At 38.8% G+C, this 20368-nt stretch overlaps 1 protein-coding gene across 2 annotated transcripts in view; it reads left to right on the top strand.

Moving 5' to 3' along the window:
• The window catches only part of FMN1 (formin 1), a 184225-nt gene that overhangs the window by 126285 nt on the left and 37572 nt on the right, over window positions 1–20368 (top strand). For both annotated transcript variants that reach the window (XR_012717260.1, XM_075282961.1), the window contains exons 9-14: window positions 10676–10737; window positions 12833–12921; window positions 13732–13861; window positions 14508–14654; window positions 19410–19469; window positions 19612–19732. Coding sequence is in view for 1 of the 2 variants with exons in the window: in XM_075282961.1 (XP_075139062.1) it covers window positions 10676–10737; window positions 12833–12921; window positions 13732–13861; window positions 14508–14654; window positions 19410–19469; window positions 19612–19732 (609 nt within the window). In the remaining variant the exon portion in view is untranslated. The remainder of the gene's footprint in view (window positions 1–10675; window positions 10738–12832; window positions 12922–13731; window positions 13862–14507; window positions 14655–19409; window positions 19470–19611; window positions 19733–20368) is intronic.

Here is a 20368-nt window from a genome sequence, read left to right as displayed (position 1 = left end):
CCCTTCCTTCCCCTCTCTTACCATTGGAGATGTAGTGAAGGTTTTTTTTTTTTTTTTTTTGTTTAGCTCAGCCCCTTCTCTGTCTTGGCCATGATGGAAGAGGGAATTAATGACTGCACCTCATAGCTGGATCCCTTTAAGCGTGTCATCCCACATGCAAAAAGGTGAAATAAGCTCTGAAGTCGGGTCACTCTTAAAGGTTTAAAATTTTGAGTATTTTTGTAATTAACATCTAAAGATTACTAAAGAATGGTTTCTCTCATCAGACATTCTCTTTAAGATCTTTGACCTTTGATACTGCATCATCTGCATAAATGTGCCCCTGAAAAACAACTGATCACCGTCATCCCTCTGATGGGACAAACCTAATGCAGCACCTCCATAGGAGAAATGAAGCATTACATAGGCTGTTAGTAAAATGCCTAAATGTGCCTGGTCCTCCAGAGAGAGTGAAGGTCCTTTTAACAGTTTTCTTCTCTGGATAGTAGAGGAGGGTCCTGAGCTGTGAAACCTTTTTAAAATGACAACCCAGAATTGTGTTAAAAAGTGGTCTTCTAGGGAGGAGGTCTTTTTAAGAAAGATGGTCAGGGGTGCATGGCGGAATTAAAAAAAAAAAATCTGTCACAGTCTGATTTGGAAAGGGGTGGTCTTCTCAAAGAGGTGGTCTTATGGAGAAATTTCACTCTTACTGCTTATCCTAATTTGATCACATCTGTTGCAGAATTTACTATATAGCCTCTATAGGAGTGCGCTCCGTGCTTATGCTACCCTCAGGTGATGCATATATCATTTTAATGGTATTCCCTTTGTCACGGCCTGACTATGCGATGCTCCGCATTGGCGCCTTATGAATGATAACATCTTTTCCATAAGTCTAATATTGCAAACCCATGTCTCTCATAACGCTATTTTATGTGGACTTTCCGTAAGCTCCCAGGATAATATTTGGGCTGTCACGGGAGCCGTGTATCCTCAAAGACCTTGTAAAACATCCCCCTGGTGGCATCTACAGCCCTGAGGTGTTCACAGAAAGACTTGTATAATCATTTTGGATTTAGTGTGTTACAGCACAGGGCGCAAAGGAAAGTTTCTACTTAAAACAATTCAATAACCCAAGCGTGTGAAATGTAGCTGGCGAGTGTTTTTTTATGAGCGCCTGCCTGCCTGGGAGCTGGGCCCTGCTCTGCTTTGTGTCCCATCTGACGGCTATTATTTTCTAATGGGAGCAGGTTTGCTCTAATGACGCTGCTGTGTATAAATTCTTCTTGCAGTGAGCAGACACTGTAGGGCCACATAAAAACGTTTGCCTTAATTTCCCTGCAAAAAAGGATTTCAGAAACCAGACCAGGCTTGTAACGGATTTTTTAAAGGTTGAGGAACCCAATAAAATTACCAGCCTTGCACAGCATGCGTCTGCTTCCTTTTGGAGTTATTGTTAGGTGTAGGTGAGATATTCAGGAGGTTGACAGTGTGTGTTGGAGGGAAGTGAAAACCCACCAGGAAAGACTGGCTTTAATGAGTCTAATTTGCATTACATGGCAAGCTTCATGCAGACAAGCTTCATAACATTAGCACTTTTCAGACTGTTGGAGGTGTGAGCCCTGTGACATTGCTCCTGCTGGCTGCTAAATAAGACAACAGTATATAGCGTAATAATGTACAGCTGCCATAAAGGTGGTGTAAAATGTAGACGGTTTTATCACTTATGAGGATGTAAAGTGGTGTCATCTGTTCTTTGTCATCAAAAGTACTATATACAATGGGAAGCAGCCTTCTTCTGCTAGACAACTAGCTCTTGGCTGGAGTAAGATTTGTCTTATTAGAGTAAACCTATAGCTGGAACTGATGGTAAACCCATTGCACCACCTGTTTTATACCTCACATTGGCTTCATAATATTTCATCCAATCCCACTGAGAACCATGGTGTCGAAAAAATGTTTTATTCACTGAATCCTGGCTATCGGAGTTTATAGCTCAATAGAAACTGTTTTTGTGTTAAATAGATCCAGTGTCTTTAAGGGAGTCTAAGTCACTCAAGGAACATAGTTTTGGTTTGGCAGTACGAGTAGGGCAGGAGAAGATTTAGTCATGGTTTTGTAGCAGTGGCATAACTATAAAGTCTTGTGGGCCCCGATGCAATCTTTTGTCCGGGGTCCCCTACCTCATCCCTACAGCGAATTCTTGGTAGTGATGGTTAGAGGTGCTAAGGAATTTAATCAATGTTAATGTGGTTAGGGTAATCTGTGGGTCTCCTTGGTTTATGGGCCAGATGGAAGCTGCAATCTCAATTTTGATGCCAGTGCTTATGGGCCCCCTAAGGCTCCTGGGCCCCGTTGCCAATGCACCCTCTGCAACCCCCCCCCCCCACCAAATTACGCCTCTGTGTTGTAGAATCTCTCAATTTTTTTACAGGCGATCAACTGCACAAATCCCCAGAGTTTCATATATACATTAGACTAAAGTTGAGGAAAATGGACACTTTCAACCCAAACAAACATTGCTTGGGTAGTACAGAAACAAATGTTTAAGGAGCAAATTGTCATCTACAAACTAGTCAGCCATATTTGACATTGCCAGCTGATAGATGGAAGACAAATCTTTCATTTAACTAAAGAAGGTCATTGAAAGACTGATCACCTAAGAGTCTGGTAAAAAATGCTTCCAATTAATTTCTATTGCTTTCTTCAGTCGGAAAACGCCTGAAGAAAGGTCATGTCTCTTCATTTTCTCTGCTAGCAGAAAAAAAAAAAGCTAGCAGTCTACATAGATTGTATGGTGGAAGATTATGACGTGGATTCCGCTGTCAAAATCCTCCTCCATGTCCCCATGTGAACTAGCCCTAACAGTCCATATGGACTGAAATGGGTCTAGTCTATGAAACAATTGCTCATTCTACATTTGTTCAAGCATCGATCTACTTCTATCAATGTGCATGGCAACGTTAAGGGAAACTGGATTGCTTCTCTGCCTCCATTGTTGAAATATTGGCTTTTTATTTCTGATATGGTAATCAGCTGTTTGGCTCATCAAAGACCTATGCTTTCCAGCTCCCTGTCTGTCTGTCCATCCATCCATCTATCCATCCATCCCTTCTATGATTGACAAGTACATTGCCTGGCCTTGTAAGTCATAGCAGCAAGGTAGCTCTTTGGTGTGTGGAGGATAACAGCCCTTGTTGCACCAAACAGTTCATTAGCATATTAGAAAAAAAGCTAATGTCCAATTCACATCTGCGTTCAGTATTCCGTTTGGGAAGTCCGCTTGAGGACCCCCCTTCCAAACGGAATACCAAACACATTAAAAAGCGGTAAGCAATGAAAGCACGCGGACCCCATAGACTATAATGGGGTCCATGTGTTTTCTGCACAGTGGCCGCACGAGTTATGTGGAGAGAAAAGTATTACAAACAACACTTTTCTCTCCGCGTGATTCGTGCGGGCACCACGTGATAAACACACGGACCCCATTATAGTCTATAGACGGACCCCATATGGTTTCCATGTGCTTTCATTGCTTATCACTTGTTAATGCGTTCGGTATTGCATTCGGAGGGGGGTCCGCTTTGTGACTCCCCCTGAGCACAAATGTGAACCATTAATAAAGGCACTGAATGGGAAGCAAAATAAGCTTTTTATTCATATGAACACCCAACTATCTGACCCAACTATCTGACTGTGCGCAATAGACGCAATAAATGCGTTAAACAAAATTTGTTACTAGTGTGCACCATTTTTTTGGGTGAAGCATTTGATCTAAACGCTTCCACCCATGAGGTACCTACAGAAGAAAAATTAGTCTAACGTACTATAAATGTGCTAAAGCTATCAGTGCCTAACATTGTGATAGATATGACCATTGTGCCACGTTGCTTCTTATGCAATCAAAATGCTGGCATTCGTAAATTTCCATCACTGTTCCATATTTGTGAGATTATAAAGACTTTGGAAGTGCCCCTTGTTATCTATTGCAGTAAATGTAAAAAAAAACAAAAAAACCCTCTCTCTCTATTTTGGAACCCATACACATATTACATGTCCAAGTGCTTTTTATCTTAATATCGCATTAGACCTTTAGGACTCTTTTTGATAAAACAGAGATTTTTATTTAGTTTTCAGCCTAAAGTGCATTATTAATGAAAAACTGAACTATTGGTTAAGAACATGGTTCTTAGATATAGGAAACTTGGGCAGCTGCGAGCATGTTAAGTTAAGGGGTATAGCCAACAGCTTTTGAGAAGCAAGATTTGGAGTCCAAAACCAAGTCAAACATAAGTGGAAACAGAAAGCGAATGATCTTTGTGAAGAAAGAAAAACACGTAAAATTTAAAAGGATCCCTTTACTTCAAACTGGAAATTTACAATGGGAAAATATGTCCTGGCAGCATGTTTCTGTAAACTAAATACTATTCTGGCACACTGGGTTGGCCAACTGCATTTAAATTAGGAGAATACTTTTATGGGGAAGGAGATGAACTTAAGAGGAAAATCACAAGAGACTATTGAACACCGTGTATATGTACTTCTAGAATTACAAATAAAGATGGAGCTTAGTTTTCTAAATTAATAATCTCCTATAAAATATTAAAAATGTCTTTGTACAGTACTGAAAAATTCCTCTACACTGATGTATTTAAAAGTTAGTTGAAGAAAACTCCACGTAAGGCTCCTCCACCATACATTAATGTTGACTTCAGACATCCAGTCTTGAGTACTACTTCTGTGAACGGGCAACATTGACCAGCCAAACTTTATTTTTTGACTTCCATGAATGGTTTTCAGTGCTAACTTTTTTGAGGTCCAATTTTTAACTGGACTTTCCTGTACTATAAGCTGAGTGCATAGCCATTTCAGTAAGTTCAGAGTTGATTTGCCATAGTGGGTACCATCTGGTGGCAGACCATTATTCAATACTGTAAATTTCTTTGTTTTGAAATTTAAAATTTCTTCTTTTTGAGAATCTATTGGAAAGGCACAACTGGAAATCTGCTTGTAAGAGTCTCAGATGACTCTTTGGCGACTTTTTATTCATTGATCCAGGCACTACATATGGTTAAATTTGTAAGATTTCCGGTACATCTTCCTCTGTTTGTTTAGCTCAAAGATTTACCCCAATATAAGTCCATAGAAGTTAAAAAAAAATAAAAAAAATAAAAAAATAAAAAAAAAATAACGTGCAGTTTGGAAATTTTAAGTTGAAGGGCCACAAATCTATTGTTAAAAAAAAAAAAAAAAAAAAAAAATCATCAGTGGCCCCACACCATTTGATGTGCATCCCAGTTCTTGCCTCACTGCTCCCAGGAGCATATACGTGTCACATTGTGCGCCCTGGGCAGGGGATGAAAGCAGGAGCAGAGAGGTAAGTATATACAATGAAGCTGCCCTGAGATTGTATACTGTAGGTTTGTGGCCTACAAGCTTGGGGAGCTCCAGAACCAGGCTGGGCTTTTTCTCCCAGGTTCTGCTGATCCAGCTTGTGTTTGAGACCCCTGTTCTAAGGCCATAAGGACAGATTGTGGTTGCCACATGACTTTGGTGTAAAAAGTGAAGCATCTAGTTTTATCTAGTTTTTAAACCAAATTTTTTTGACTTGTTTGAAAACTGTGGTATGGTTTTGCAGGGAAATGATGTTCCAAAATTGTGCCATAATTTTCAAGTAAAGCTTTGACCCAAAGCAAGGCAACTAATAGATGGTATAATAATCTAAAGGTGCATCGGATGGATCATCCAACATCACAGGTTGTCTTTCCTTGAACCCTTGGGATAGGTACCACCCATTGCACATCAGGAACACCCCACAAGACCTGCCATTTTGAAAAAGCCCTGATGCATTCATCTATTAGTTTCTTGTGAAATTTCTGAGTAATATATCCCACCCACTGTCAGCTGCCATCATTGTGAGGTAATCAATATTATTGATATCTTTGCTTTTAATGATATGGATAGTCAGTGTAAAAATTCTAACCACTATGGATGCTGTCTTTGCTCCTAATTCAGTGTCGTCCTATAGGAATTTGCTTGTAATATTTTGCACTATATGAGATGCCTCAGAGGGACCGCAATGAAGTCATTATGACTCTGTGTCATCTTTGTTTAGTCTAATTCTGGTAAATGGATTTTGTCGAGTGTGACATGAGACATGACAAGAGAAGACCCAGTGCTTTGTGTAGTGCATCACTTATGTCATGGGGTTGTACACTAAATTTTTGTATGTAGACTGGTATGGAAGAAACTTGGATTAGACATTCTTTGCAACGGAGACCATAAATTCATCTGGCTTTGCAAACTTTAGTAAATTTGTGTTTGAAAAATGGTCCTTCACGATATATGCTGTGTTTTACTGACTTGTTCCATGAACATTGACGAACATAAAGAAGTTTATATCCTGGGGCAACATGGAGGCTCAGTGGTTAGCACTGCAGCCTTGGACCGCTGGAGTCCTGGGTTCGAGTCCTGCCAGGAACAACATCTGCAAGGAGTATGTATGTTCTCCCCGTGTGGGGACATACTAATAGGGGGGGGAAAAGTTTATATCCATAAAAACATAAGTCATCATAAGTGTGACCTGGAACTCCTACTCCGTTCTGTGTGCTCCAGTAAAAAACACATTTTGCACACTTGCTCGCACATTCACTCACTCACTCATTCACTCACACACTCACTCACACACTCTCACTCACATACTCTCACTCACACACTCGCTCTCTCTCTCCATGTTTTAAGGAATATTTAGAAGAATTTGGAGCAATTGGCTATGGATATAGACCATGACAGAGGGGTGCAGTTTTGGTCACATTGATATGCAGTTTTAGGACAATTGTTTGCAACTTGACAGATTACAAGAACCATATGTGTCACAGTCCACATCCCACAAACTTTTTCTAGTGCATGTACTTGTTAAAGTATTAGCTAAGAAGAATACCAAAGTTATAGCTGTGTACATATAATCCCCTACAGTTATAAAATTTTGGCAATCATTTTGTTTTCTAAGTTTGCTGGGGAAGGAACTTCTCCATTAAAATTATTTTTAGGAAAATCTGATTAATAACACATGCTTAGAAGGAATTTATACATTAAAGCGATTGGCCTTCTATAGGGCACCTGACTATGTATAACAAATATATAGGCAAGGCAGTATTAATATGCGTGTTTAGCATGGGGGGGGGGGGGCTACTCCCTTTTGTAGATCCATAGGATTAAGCCAGAGTGGAATAACAAGTATATTGAGTGCTAACGTAGAATCAACACATTGTTTGGATACAGTTTTGCTGACTTATATTCTTTATTATACCTTTTTTTTTTTTTATCCTTTTTTTTTTCCTTTTCGCCAAGTCATGATTGCCAAACTGGCTATACCGTTGGCAGCTACATCTTTATATATTGAATTATCAGACACATCTTCCTTAGCAGCAGTCTGTGGTTACTTAAGGGATAGGGCACTTAGAGGGGATGTGTCATCAGAAAATTTACAAATTTTTATTTTGTAACTCCTTTTAATGTTGGGGATGTGTAATCAGGAAATTGATACATTTTTATATTTTAACTAATTTTTAACCCTTTCACTGCCAAGGGTCTTTGGAAATTTTGCACCTCCAGTAGCCAGAGCAATTTTCACAGTTTTGAAATGGACAAATAAAACCTAAATTGCAACATTAAAAAAAGCATCCAACCTCCCCATACCTTTTATATTTTCTTAAAGTAGACACCTGCAGCATTGTCAGAATGCCATTGGTACTGTATACGAACAGGCACCTTCATGCAATTTTGATTTAAAGTGAATGTTTTATGAAAAAATGCAAATAAATGTATATTAGTTGTTAAAAGCGGAAACCAAACAAAAAATTTAATGCACCAAACCTCCTAAAAATAAGAGTTTAAGATATGCAGAGTTCATTCATATCGCTATGGCCTACACCCGCATGAATGTGTCTTCAGAAAATCGCTGGAACTGGAAGGAACAAAAATCTGCTTTGAAGCTGAAAATGTTAAAAAAGCATCATCGTATAAAATGTAGGGATTACACACCATGAAAAGTAAGTGAACCCCTAAACCCTATATTTTTTGAAAGTAGTAACCTGAAGATTACAAATGTCTTAATGGGTCATCAATAGCCAAATCCACCTTCATGCAACTTTGCGACCAACACAAATAATTTTTTGAAAAAATGCGCTAAATCACATTTGCACCTAAAACTCATGTTCAATCTCACATTCATATACAAAATACATTTAAAATAATAGCTTAAGGTGTATACAATGTGTATATATACTATATGTACCGCAAACATCAACTACAAGAGCTCAGACTCCTAAAAACACGAATACAGAAGACTGGCAGGATTTTGCTGTTATTAACAAATATGTTATAAAGCTATACTGCACCTAGCAAACTGTGACCGTGATACCACAATCTAACTTTTTTCAGATTACACAGCATACCGTATATATAAAAAAAAAAACAATTTAATAGTTCATATATACAACCACCTTCATGCAACTTTGCGGGAAACTGAGATTGCTAGCAAAAATTGCACAAAAATTCAAATTTGCCACTAAAGTGCAGCTCAAGCAATCCCTTTATGCAAACAAAATGTACTGTCCATAAAATTGTAATATGTGAGGAGTTCATGCATACCACACGTATATATTTACACGGGTACATGTTAAAGAATCACCAAAATCACAGAAATGCGCCATCCCATTTTGTGCATGCAAATTAAATAGGACTTTACATAAAAATGTTATTTTCCATCCCCCTATACAATTTTTTAGCAATCTATACATTCATCTCTAGTGATAATCATTATTACTATTATTTTAGCGTGTAATGGACATCGCTAGAGGCTTACTTTACTGTAGAAAGCTCAGGTATGGACAAGGCAGGGAATGGGTGAAATGTAAACGTTATTCGCGACTTTGTGTATATATTGTGTAAGTGTTTGGTGTGACTTTTTTTGGGGGGCGCTGCGACCTGAACAATGGTAAATGCCTGGGTCACAGCGCCAATAAACTTCCTGGTTATGTTCAGGGGGTATAACATAAGAATACCCCACTAGTAAAGCTCAGGGGGGAATTACATTATACCTGTATGTGACAGTCAGAGACAAATGTATAGTATGCTCTCTGATTGGCAGGAGAAGGGTTAATAGGGACAGAAGAGTCCCTGCCACCCCCCTCCTGGTGTCACATACAAGTTATGTACAGAGTCAGTATGTTTCTCTGTCTCTCTGTCTGCTGGGCTGCTCATGCCCCCTTCTTTTCCTGTTACAGTTCGCAAATTGCTTGCTTAGACAGGGGGGGGGACAATTTAGAGCTCTATATCTTTGGACTGCATCAACATATCCTGATCCTTTAAAATGCATTTTAAAAAAGAGAATCTCATCTTTAAAATGATACCAAGAACTTGATGATTGAACTTACAGTTTTGGAGCGATGCACTGTTGAAACGCTGTCAGGAATTGAGATCTGTAGTTGGATCTCAATGCCAAATAGCGTTTTCAACAGTGAATCCCTCCAAAACTGTAAGTTCTATAATAAAGTGCTTGGTATCATTTTAAAGATGAGATTCTTCTATTTAAATTGCATTTTAAAGCATCAAGATCTGTTGATGCAGTCCAGAGATATCTGCATTAGTAGGAAGGATGTAGTAACTACGTCCTCAACTACTGTGGTGCCACCTTGGGAGGACGTGCTTGGCAGTGAGAGGGTTAATGTCACATGATTTAATTTTTTTTTAAGGATTTTTTTTTTCATTGTGATGTTACTTTGTTTATTTAAAATTAAATTCTTCGCTTTGAATTCTGTTGATCACTTTTTAGAAGTAATCTTTATTATCACAGGTCTTATGAATGAAAAACATTGTAACACAGGATCTAATATTCAAACAGGTGATGGTCAGAGCTCAATTTCTCTCCTCCTCTTCATTGGTCGTAGAGCATGCACACAGAATTCTCCTCAATGAACATCTGAGGCCCAGATCACATCTGCGTTCGGCATTCCATTCAGGAAGTCCACTTGTGACCCATCAAATGGAAACCTATACGCATTAAAAAGTGGTTAGCTAAGAGATCACACAGACCCCATAGACTATAATGGGGTCCATGTGGTTTCCACACACACATATGCAGAGAGAAAAGTGGTGCTTACAGTTTTCTCTCTGCATGATTTGTGCGAAAAACACGCGAACCCCATTATAGTCTATGGGGTCCATGTGGTTTCTTAGATGACCGCTTTTTAATGCGTATAGGTTTCCGTTTAGGGAGTCTCCAAGAGGACTCCCCGAACAGAATACTGTACACAGATGTGAACCAGGTCTTAAACTACTATAGCTTTGTGGCTGCTGTAAAGAATTCTCTGAATGCTGTTAACATAAGCTCAGCCACATGCTTGCCCCCAAGTTCATGTACATAAAATAGCATAAAAAATGTAGCAAATGGAAAATAAAGACAAGTCAGAAAAACAATATGTACTACTATCAGGTTTTAATTAAAAAAAAAACAAAAAAAACTGAAAACGTAACAAAACTGGTTCTTATCCTTCTATAAATCTGTTCCACGTAAATGCAAATTTTATAAATTCTACGCTAAAAACCATAAATTTGTAGAAATTTAGGAAGCTGTTTTGATATTTTTCTCTAATTTTTATAGCCTGTTTTTTTTTTGTTTTTTTTCCCTCTACAGCTATCTTAAATGTAGATGATTCAGTCGTGGATTTGGAAACATTAGAAGCTTTGTATGAAAATGTAAGTGGATTTTCCTTGTACCTAATAAGAGATGAGCGAACAGTGAAATGTTCGATTCGAGTAGTTTCTCAATACTCGACTGTTCGATCGAACATCGAACCCCATTATAGTCTATGGGGAATAAATACTCGTTCAGGAAGAAACTACTATTCGACTCAGGAGGGTCACCAAGTCCACTATGACACCCCAGGAAATGATGCCAACACCCTGGAATGCAAGTGGGACAGCAGGGGAAGCATGTCTGGGGGCATCTAACATGCTCAAGTCACTGTATTACGTTGGGATCCCTGTCAGCTTGCGATATGCACAAGCTGGCTTTTTCCCATAGGAATGCATTGACCAGCGTTGATTGGCCGAATGCCATACAGAGTACAGCATTTGGCCAATCAACGCTGGTTCTGCCGGAGGCTCATCTGTGAGGAGGCAGAGTCTATCGGACCAGAATGGAGACTGCTGTGGACCGATCTTAGACTCCGCCTCCTCCGGCAGAACCAACGTTGATTGGCCAAGTGCTGCACTCTGTATGGCATTCAGCCAATCAACGCTGGTCAATTCATTCCTGTGGGAAAAAGTCAGCTCGCACATCGCAAGCTGACAGGGACCGAAAGCGCTGTGTGAGTGACATTCCCACCTAAATAAAGGTAATCCCTAGCTAACCCTGCTTGTACATTTGTCCCTGTCTCACAATCACATTAGTTCACAGTCTCATATGAACCGGATATTAAATCTACTGTTCATATAAATTGGAAGTCACCTGAATTAGCCAGCCAATTACGTTTTCCGATTTTCTTTTTCAATGCCTCCGTTGTCGTAGTTCCTGTCCCACCTCCCCTGCGCAGTTATTGGTGCAAAAAAAGCACCAGGGAAGGTGGGAGGGGAATCGAATTTTTAGTGAGTTTGCCACCTGGTGTTCGACTCCTCTCTATACCTAATTTATAGAAGCTTTTGTATTGAAATTTTTTTTTAAAAAAATGTATTTTTAGATTTTATTTATTTTTTGTATAGATCCCCCCCCCCCAGTTTGATGCAACAGTTTTCAATCTTTAAGGGGTCATGTAACTTTAGCATATTTGGAAACTTGGGACAGTCATCTATTTCATAGATTCTCTGTCTTCTATTACTGATCACTTTAGGTTCTAGGCTAACCGTATATGCAACATGCTATCTGAGAATAACATCTGGCCAGAAAATACTTGGCAAGCACTTGCAGTATCTTGACTCCAGGAATGGTCATATGTAGAGAATTAATATTTTACATTGATAATGTTTTTACCTAGAAATGCTATTGGTCCAGGCATCATGTAATAGAAGAGCCAAGGATAGCTCCATATGAGTGTATAGGAACATCATGCAGCTCTGCAGACTAAACTAAATTGATTTGGCAGTAGAGGTGGAAAATTAATCCAAGTCTCCAAAATTTTTGTAAAGTGTCAACTTTTTTAATTTTGCTGCAAATTCAGATTGCCTTGCATACTTGAGTTATGTATTGTCTGTCTGTAGTCATCTTTTTGTTAAACTTGTTGAAACTTTGTGTTACTTGACCGAGTAACTATAGGGGATGCAGAGGCTTCAGTCACACCTAAGTATCCAAGGGAGATCCAAAAAATTCCTATGCTTGGACAACGAATGAAGCATAATCATTTAGGGCTCTTATAGATTTTATTGATCCCCGAAATCTTCGTCATTTGTGTGCGGTTAATAAATGTGGGTTCACAATTTATTGTTACTTTGTGCCACCATTTATTAAGAGGTTAGAACCTGTGTATGCCAGATGTGTCCTCCTTTACCTTGTCGCTTGATACTGTGTATCCCAGAATTAGATAATCGTCCGAAAAAGATTTTTCTGTTTTCAAATCTGGTCATCTTGCACCTCTTATCTGGGATATGTCAAGAGAAAAGGTAAGGAGAGAGAGGACATAGTGTCTGTATTTACTCAAACTCTACCGGTGAGGCGAATGTACAATAGCAATACAACATAAAATATGTTTGTACATCTTTTTAGTTCTGGCGTACCCTATCCTTTATTTTCCTCCATTTGGACCTACTTCACTATGCAAATAAAATTTAACATGTAAAATTCTATTTCTACTTACAGCGAGCTCAGAAAGATGAGCTGGAAACCATCAGAAAACATTACGAGAACTCTACGGCAGAAGATGTGAAGCTGCTAGACAAACCTGAACAGTAAGAAATGCATCCTCTGCTCCTTGTCTTTTTATAGTAATAATGTTGATGTCTTCAAATCATAAGTAGAGATGAGCGAACAGTAAAATGTTCGATATTCGTTTCGAGTAGCCCCTCGATATTCGACTACTCGAATCGAATATCGAACCCTATTATAGTTTATGGGGGGAAAATGCTCGTTTCAGGGGTAGGCAAAGTTTGATCAAATTATACTTACCAAGTCCATGAGTGAGGGTCGGACTGGATCCTCCGAGAAGTCTTCTCCTTGCAGCGTCCCCACGGCATCTTCCGGCTCTGAATTTACTCAGCCAGGCATCGGGCCTGGGCAGAGCCGACTGCACATGCTCGCGCTACAAGCGGACATGTGCAGTTGGCTCTGCCCAGCCACGATGCCTGCAGAGTGAATGAAGAACCGGAAGACGCCGCGGGAAGCTGCACGGAGAAGACTTCTAAAGATAGGAGAAGAACCAGCATTGATTGGCCGACTGTATAGCATTCGGCCAATCAATGCTGGTTCTGCATCGAACTTTTACATTTGAATAGCGAGTGGTACTCGATCGAGTACGAGTATTTCGAATACCGTAGTATTCAATCGAATACCTACTCGATCGAGTACTACTCGCTCATCTCTAATCATAAGCCTGAGTATACCAACATAGAGGTAAATATGTGTTGCCTTGTTTGAGTGGTTTTTATGTTTGTTTTTTTGTTAGATACATGCATGTATTCATGTAAGAATTTTACATTCTATAACTTGTATAGTTTTATGGACAATATATAGTAACCACGTTTGCATTTTTTTTAATCCAGGTTTTTGTACGAGTTGTCGCAGATTCCAAATTTTACAGAACGGGCAAAATGCATTATTTTCCAATCTGTCTTTGCTGAGGGAATTGGCTCAGTTCATAGGAAAATAGATATCGTGTCTCGAACCTGCACAGTAAGTATCACTGAATGTCATCTTTCAATGTCCCGAACTGGTATTCTATACTCTGTGTGGATCGCAAGGAACGAGAGGACTTTAATATGTAAAATAGCATTGTGATTTTAATAGTGAAAACAAATTAAAGAGAGTGCTTGGATCCTTTGTTATTTTAGACAATTCTGAGTTTTTGTCAAAAATGTTAAAGTAATAACTTGCCAAATTCTGACACTCCAATTTACCCCCTTTCTGTGTTTCCCACCGACTTTGTGTCCTGACTTCTAGCAATGAGATTTCAACATTGGCCACCACTGTGGCAGACACCAGTTAAACTTACTGATTCCATCAGTAGCTATACATTTTTCCTGTCTCAGGGCTGTAGTAACACATTGGGGCTTTACTCTCCTACTTTCTTACTGTCTGAGCTGCAATTTACATGTAGATTTCTAAAGATAATGGTTTGCAGTTAAACCTTATAGTCTATGGGTCTGGTGGAAACTTCTGAGAAGAGTCCTCTGCTGTTTCCATCAGCCCCATAGAATAAAGCATAAAAGTGCCTTCTTTATCATTGTATGGAGGAACTGGAAACTGAAGATCCTTAGTCTAGTATGATCAGTGATGGTCTCTGTGGATTGAGATACAATTGGTATGCTTATTTTTCCAGAACTTGTTGGAGATGGATAGTGTGAAAAACATCATGGGTTTAGTTCTTGCCTTTGGAAACTACATGAATGGAGGTAACCGGACACGAGGACAGGCTGATGGATTTGGGCTGGAAATTCTGCCAAAACTAAAAGATGTCAAGAGTAGGGTAAGCTCCAGACCATGTGTGTAATACTAATATATATATATATATATATATATATATATATATATATATATATATATATATATATATATATATATATAATGAAATAATTTTTATTTCATTAACTGACTGAAGTGCCGAGAGTCTGATCAGCACAATCTAATACTGTAAAAAGAACCGCAAAATCCTGTATAATGTAACTAAATGTTTGGATAACTCTTGATTTTTACTGACAGTATTTTTCATAAAAATTTTTTAATATACTTTATTACCAAATTTTGGCTTTTCTGTGAAACCCTGTGTGTGTGTTTTTGTTTTGTTTTTAGACTTTCCCTTGCTTTTCTATTGAGGGCTGCACCATACGTCACATTGTGTAGGTTGCATGGCTGTTTGAAGTGACCTTCCCCACCCTTAGGGTGCATTCACACTGAGTAAACGCTAGCTTATTTTGTAGAGTAAAATTACGCTTGTAAATTTTGCTATCCCATTGATTTCAATGATATTTTTTTACAAGTGTAAAAATACGCCTGTAAAAAATACGCCTGTAAAAAAAGTCTGTAAAAATACGCCTGTAAAATGTCATTGAAGTCAATGGGATAGCAAAATTTACAACTGTAATTTTACTCTAAAAAATAAGCTAGCGTTTACTCAGTGTGAATGCACCTTTATTGTAAAATGCAGAAACTTGTATGCAGCTGCAAATAAATATCTGAATCCCAACAGCGTTTTCAACCAGTGATATATCTGTAACTCATACAGCTAGAACTGCGTGTGAAAGATGGGGTTTTCCTGTTTCATGTGACACCAAAAGCATTTTATGTCTCAGGGCCCCTTCACACGGCATAAGCGCGCCGCTCATTTAGACACGTGTACACGTGTGTGAGCGCGGCGCTTCAAAACAGAGCCCATTGATTTCAATGGGAAGCATGCGTATATGCCGATATACGCATGCTTCCCATTGAAATCAATGGGCTCTATTTTGAAGGGCTGTGCTCGTATACGTGTCTAAATGAGCGGCGCACTTATGCCGTGTGAAGGGGCCCTTAAATTTCCCGAGCTATAACCGTTTGAAGTGACCCTCCCCACTCGTATTTGCTCCTCATTTCCGATAGCCTGTACACCATACTATGAAAAGCAGGGACACCTCTCAGTATCAAAAGCAATGGAAGGAGGGAAAAATGCAGGATTTCACACAAAGGATCCTAAATTTGTTAATAAAGTGTATTAAAACCTGTATTAATGACTCAAAAGCTGCCAGAAAATCAAAAGTTTTCTGAAAGTTTAGTTATGCTTTATGAGATGAAGCTCATTTGCAATTTCTTCCTGCATAGAGTTGCGACCACTCGTCCCTAGTACTGGGAACTATTCCCAAATATGAGAAGCACTTCCTTTACAATTGGGAGTAATATTAGTAGTGTTCAACTCTGTCTGCTTATTGTTATACTCTGTCGATAGGAAGCTAACACAGGCTAAAGATTGCTATTAAAGGTGCTAGCTAATGGTAAGTGCAGGGTTATAGCAGCAATTTTGGCATTTTCTGCAGTTGATTGTTCCTGATTTTACGATGAGAGATTCCAAATATGCTTTATGAAAGACGAATTTGATGATCTGTTTGCAGAATGTACTAACCAAGCAGGTTTGGCACCAACCCAGAGCTTCAATTTAAAGAGTATTTGTCAGAATGGTTAGTTAAGCTACATTGTGTCCATCTGGTAGCTTGGAATTTGATTGAATGGTATAAACACAGCTTACTTACAGTGTTGGCCAAAAGTATTGGCACCCCTGCAATTCTGTCAGATAATACTCATTTCCTTCCAGAAAATGATTGCAAGCACAAACTCTTTGGTATTAATATCTTCATTTATTTTGCTTGAAATGAAAAAAAAAGTCAAATCATTGATCATTTTACACAAAACTCCAAAAATGGGTTGGACAAAAGTATTGACCCCCTCAGCCTAATACTTGGTAGCACAACCTTTAGACACAGTAACTGCGAACAACCACTTCCGGTAACCATCAATGAGTTTCTTACAATGCTCTGCTGGAATTTTAGACCATTCTTCTTTGGCAAACTGCTCCAGGTCCCTGAGATTTGAAGGGGGCCTTCTCCAAACTGCCATCTAGAGATCTCTCCACAGGTGTTCTATGGGATTCAGGTCTGGACTCATTGCTGCCACTTTACAAGTCTCCAGTGCTTTCTCTCAAACCATTTTCTATTGCTTTTTGAAGTGTGTTTTGGGTCATTGTCCTGCTGGAAGACCCATGACCTCTGAGGGAGACCCAGCTTTCTCACACTGGGCCCTACATTATGCTGCAAGATTTGTTGGTAGTCTTCAGACTCCATAATGGCATGCACACGGTCAAGCAGTCCAGTGCCAGAGGCAGCAAAGCAACCCCAAAATATCAGGGAACCTCCACCATGTTTGACGGTAGGGACCGTGTTCTTTTCTTTGAAGGCCTCTTTTTTTTCCTGTAAACTATGTTGATGCCTTTTCCTACTTTTGTCTCATCTGACCAGAGAACATTCTTCCAAAACGTTTTTGGCTTTCTCAGGTAAGTTTTGGCAAACTCCAGCCTGGCTTTTTTATGTCTCTGGATAAGAAGTGGGGTCTTCCTGGGTATCCTACCATACAGTCCCTTTTCATTCAGTCGCCGATGGATAGTACGGGTTGACACTGTTGTACCCTCGGACTGCAGGGCAGCTTGAACTTGTTTGGATGTTAGTCGAGGTTCTTTATCCGCCATCCGCACAATCTTGTGTTGAAATCTCTCGTCAATTTTTCTTTTCCGTCCACATCTAGAGAGGTTAGCCACAGTGCCATGGGCTTTACACTTCTTGATGACACTGCGCACGGTAGACACAGGAACATTCAGGTCTTTGGAGATGGACTTGTAGCCTTGAGATTGCTCATGCTTCCTCACAATTTTGTTTCTCAAGTCCTCAGACAGTTCTTTGGTCTTCTTTCTTTTCTCCATGCTCAATGTGGTACACACAAGGACACAGGACAGAGGTTGAGTCAACTTTAATCCATTTCAACTGGCTGCAAGTGTGATTTAGTTATTGCCACCACCTGTCAGGTGCCTCAGGTAAGTAACAGGTGCTGTTAATTACACAAATTAGAGACGCATCACATGATTTTTCAAACAGTGCCAATACTTTTGTCCACCCCCTTTTTTTATGTTTGCTGTCGAATTATATCCAATTTGGCTTTTTGACAATTCTCTTTGTGGTTTTCCATTGAAGACAAATTAAATGAAGATAATAATACCAAAGAATTTGTGATTGCAATCATTTTCTGGAAGAAAATGAGTATTATCTGACAAAATTGCAGGGGTGTCAATACTTATGGCCAACACTGTATATGTGTTTTATCATGTTGTGTATGTGTTATAGAAATGTAATGTGAATGTTTCACATGTGTGAATTGATGACTGTGGATCCTTATCTGTCTGGTTATTTATAAGCGAGTGGTTTATGCCTGGCTGCTGGGGATGTATACAGTGATGCATGGAGTTATTTGAAGAATGTCTGTCTTCTATGAGCACTTGGGTAACATAATGGTGAGGAGTAAATCTCCTATTTCTCCAGGCTTGTGCAGTCAGACTCTGGGCCAACTTAAGGTGGAGTTGGAGTCGGTAACTTCAGCTTCTAAATAAAATGATTATTTTTTAATTGTTATACAATTATTGATACTGTATAAATATATGCATAGCTTGTTGGATATTTAGCCTTTCAATCACACAACTTTTTTTTTTTGTGTGCGCGTGCGTGTGTGTGTGTGTGTGGGGGGGGGGGATTAGAGAATTTTTACTGCTTCAGTCTGACCATGACTGTCAGCCAAATATAAAGGAGTCTGGAAAAATTAAGGAGTCGGAGTTAGCCTACCGACTCTGCAACCCTGAATTATATATATATTTAAAAAAAACTTGGCATATTAACATGTCAAAGTTTTTGACCAGTGAGGTTCTGGGCGCCAAGGCATCCACTATCAGAAAAATGCAAAATGATTGATTCTCCTTTGCTTACAGTGTGTCTAGAGATCGAAGGGTAGTAAAGCACTTGCACAAGTCAACTTAAGGTGGCCATATACATTAGATAGCGGTTGGCCAGCTACTTGGTTGACTTGTACCTTATCCTTCCTGACCTAAACATATATGTTTTCACCTTCAATTCTGCCAGAGGTTAATGGGGAGATGAAGCGTCTTGGATCTATGACTAGCTTCAACATTTCTGCTGGATTACAAATTTTCTTTTTTTTCCTTCTGTGTTTCACCCCTAGCGTCACATGCCGAAGGAATCTTTTTATTTTTAGAGCAGAAATGTCATGTCAGTTAAAACTGTTAAGACCTCAGTAGAAAGTCTCACATGGAGGAGGCAGAATCTTAGAACATTTTGCCACATGTGCCTATTGGTGTTGCCAACTGTCCATAACTTCACAAGCCAGTGAAGACTTTTTTTGAATGGGGATTGTGATGAAAAATACATATGGAAAATTAGCAAAGTTTGTAATCGTTAATTTTTGGATTTTTTTTTTTTTGTTCTCCAACTTCTTAAAGACAAAAAATAAATAAATTGGGCCAACTGTGGGAATAAAATAAGGTAGTGTGTCTTCGTAGACCTGAATATTACGCTTACTATTAAAGGGACAAGCCTCAAAGTATTTTCTTATTTATTGGTATGTTAGCAGGTGAAGCAAGTGATTTAGGTTTGCTTGATATTATTATATCTTATGTTGCCTCCTTTTCCTCTGTTTTTAGGATAATGGAGTCAGCCTTGTTGATTACGTGGTCCGATATTTCCTTCGACACTTTGACAAGGTAAATGAGGTTCTTAAAATAGTCGGATGCGATGTCTAACCTGTAGTGTACTTTGTTTATATGTCATGATTTTATTTTTAATTGTATGGGCAAATTCAATTTGGTTTTTATCATCCTATTCTGAGATCGGCCTCTTTTCTAGGATGCAGGGACGGATAACAGTGTATTTCCATTGCCGGAGCCTCAAGATTTCTTTTTGGCTGCGCAGGTGAAGTTTGAAGATTTGGAAAAAGATTTAAGAAAGCTCAAAAAAGATCTAGAAGGTAAAAAAATAAAAATAAAAATATATTTTTTTAAATGTTCACTCTATAAAACACCCTCATTTTGCTGACATTATAATAGGCTGCTGTGTGCAATATTTATATCTAGTGTATTGCTGAATATTCCGACATATGCAGTAATAATAAAATGCTATGACAGCAAATGGAATATATAAATGGAATATTTTGGAATTTTTTTTTTTTGGTAAATCTCTGCTCATTTGGCTCTGACCATAATTTTTAGCTGAATTTCAAATGCATGGTTTTTTTTGGTGTGTGTTTTTTTTTTTTTTTTGTTTTTTTTTTTAAATCTACGATTATTTTTTTTAGTAGTTCAGTCCCTTTTATTGCATACTAATACAATTCCTGCTTATATTACATTATCATCACAGTTTACCATCCTAAGCAGAGCAATAACTTGCTGGGAAGAGCTATTCTGTCTCTGGGGGACTCAAATGACTATGTATGACATCTCCATCCTTACATTTGAGTGATTTCAGTGCAATACCACATTTCTCCAGTAGTGGCCACTGCAGTAGACATGTAGGACATTCCCCAGCTGATCTCCAAGGATTTCAGTTAGCAACTAGTTGCCAGTGAGTTCTAATTTAGAGAAATTGTTCATTTGGGACAACCAAT

This window comes from Leptodactylus fuscus, chromosome 7 (assembly GCF_031893055.1).
Source record: "Leptodactylus fuscus isolate aLepFus1 chromosome 7, aLepFus1.hap2, whole genome shotgun sequence".
Lineage (NCBI taxonomy): Eukaryota > Metazoa > Chordata > Amphibia > Anura > Leptodactylidae > Leptodactylus > Leptodactylus fuscus.
This window is presented reverse-complemented; position numbering and strand designations above follow the sequence as displayed.